Consider the following 1,555-nt stretch of genomic DNA (forward strand, 5'->3'; position numbering starts at 1 on the left):
ATATATACATAAATATATATATAAACGACGTCGATCTAAAAATTCTCTCCATCATTCATGCGCCTCTATGAGTTGTATTTGGTTGTGAGACGAATAGTTCACCTCTGATTATGTCAGAAGAGACTCTGCTGGGGGTTGATGACCTATATGCATGTATCCTCTTATGCTTAGTTACCCAAAGACGTACCATAGTGCCATTCATACAAGTTGTTTCTCAATTAGCTTGTCAGGTTTGTTTGCTATTATATATTGTAACCCACACTCGCGAGCGCTCTATAAATATTTCCGGTCTCTGTATGTGCACTACCCCACAGTGACTAGCAACTCATCACTCAACATGTCAGAGGGAAACCTGCTCAACGTCAGGAATAGGGGCTCGAGCGTAAGCAGCTCAGACGGCGGGAGTCGAGTGAGTGGCAAAGGTACGGTCTTTTCAGTGTATATATTTAACAATAGGTACATATATACATATATACATATATATATATATAAATATATATATATATATGTATACATATATATACATACATATATGTATATATATATATATATTCAGTTTTGCAAACAGATACCATATGCTCCGCTTGGAATGAGAGATATGTGACGTGATTCTCCCTTTGCAAACGAGCACAGGCCTTACACCGACCAACAGTCATCAGATGTACACCTTGCCTGCCAAGAGTTGTATACACATACTGTTTGACAGGTGACACATATATATGTGTAGACGGGTCGATGGTTGTGTGTGTATGTGCGACGCTACACTTGTCCATGCTTGCGTACACGCGTGCCAGAAAGCGTTGTTAATCGGTCGGTGCATAGAATAGTCTTAGGCTTCGGACGTCTATCGATACATGAGCAACCCACATTGAACTCTGCCACAGATAAGGAAACGGCCGGATAGACTGAGAGTGAAGAGTCCTTATATTCCCTGTAACCTCACAGTTTAAGGGGTTTAAACCCTAAACCCTAAACCCTAAACCTTTGTCCTCAACCCTTCGAGAACGGGTTTAACGTTAGTATTCTTGTCATCAGAGGGCACCTATTTTCGCCACAATCCATTTTGTTTCGTCTTCTCATAATTATAACAAATGATCTTTTCCTATTGTAATGTAAACACTCGCACACTTCGCCTTTCAGGAGTGCGACTGCGACTGACCATTTCGTCATGGGCAACAACAGAGCACGAATTGCACAACAATAGTCCCACTGAGAAAGAACGGTTTCTAGAAGAAATACTCACAGACTTAGTCAACGAACGAGACCCGCAGGACGGTATGTATGTGATGGGCATCTGTCAATAAGAAACCATAACGATAAAGTACTAAATTCACACAATTGGATATATATATATATATATATATATAAATATATATAGTATTTGCGTGAGTGAGTGTATGTATGTTTGTATGTATATATGTATGTATGTATGTATGTATTTATGTATGTATGTATGTATGTATGTATGTATGTATGTATGTATGTATGTATGTATGTATGTATGTATGTATGTATGTATGTATGTATGTATGTAGTATGTATGTAGTATGTATGT

The 1,555-nt window shown here is 38.4% G+C and overlaps 1 protein-coding gene across 1 annotated transcript; it reads left to right on the forward strand.

Annotated features, from left to right (window-relative positions):
* Positions 1 to 337: 337 nt before the first annotated feature.
* Positions 338 to 1,304, forward strand: SARC_15853 (hypothetical protein; the record flags this gene model as incomplete). Its single annotated transcript, XM_014290035.1, has 2 exons — positions 338 to 422; positions 1,141 to 1,304. 2 exons carry the CDS (start codon positions 338 to 340, stop codon positions 1,302 to 1,304), a joined length of 249 nt encoding a protein of 82 aa, XP_014145510.1.
* Between the last annotated feature and the right edge of the window lie 251 nt (positions 1,305 to 1,555).

This window comes from Sphaeroforma arctica (assembly GCF_001186125.1).
Source record: "Sphaeroforma arctica JP610 unplaced genomic scaffold supercont1.6869, whole genome shotgun sequence".
Classification (NCBI taxonomy): Eukaryota; class Ichthyosporea; order Ichthyophonida; genus Sphaeroforma; species Sphaeroforma arctica.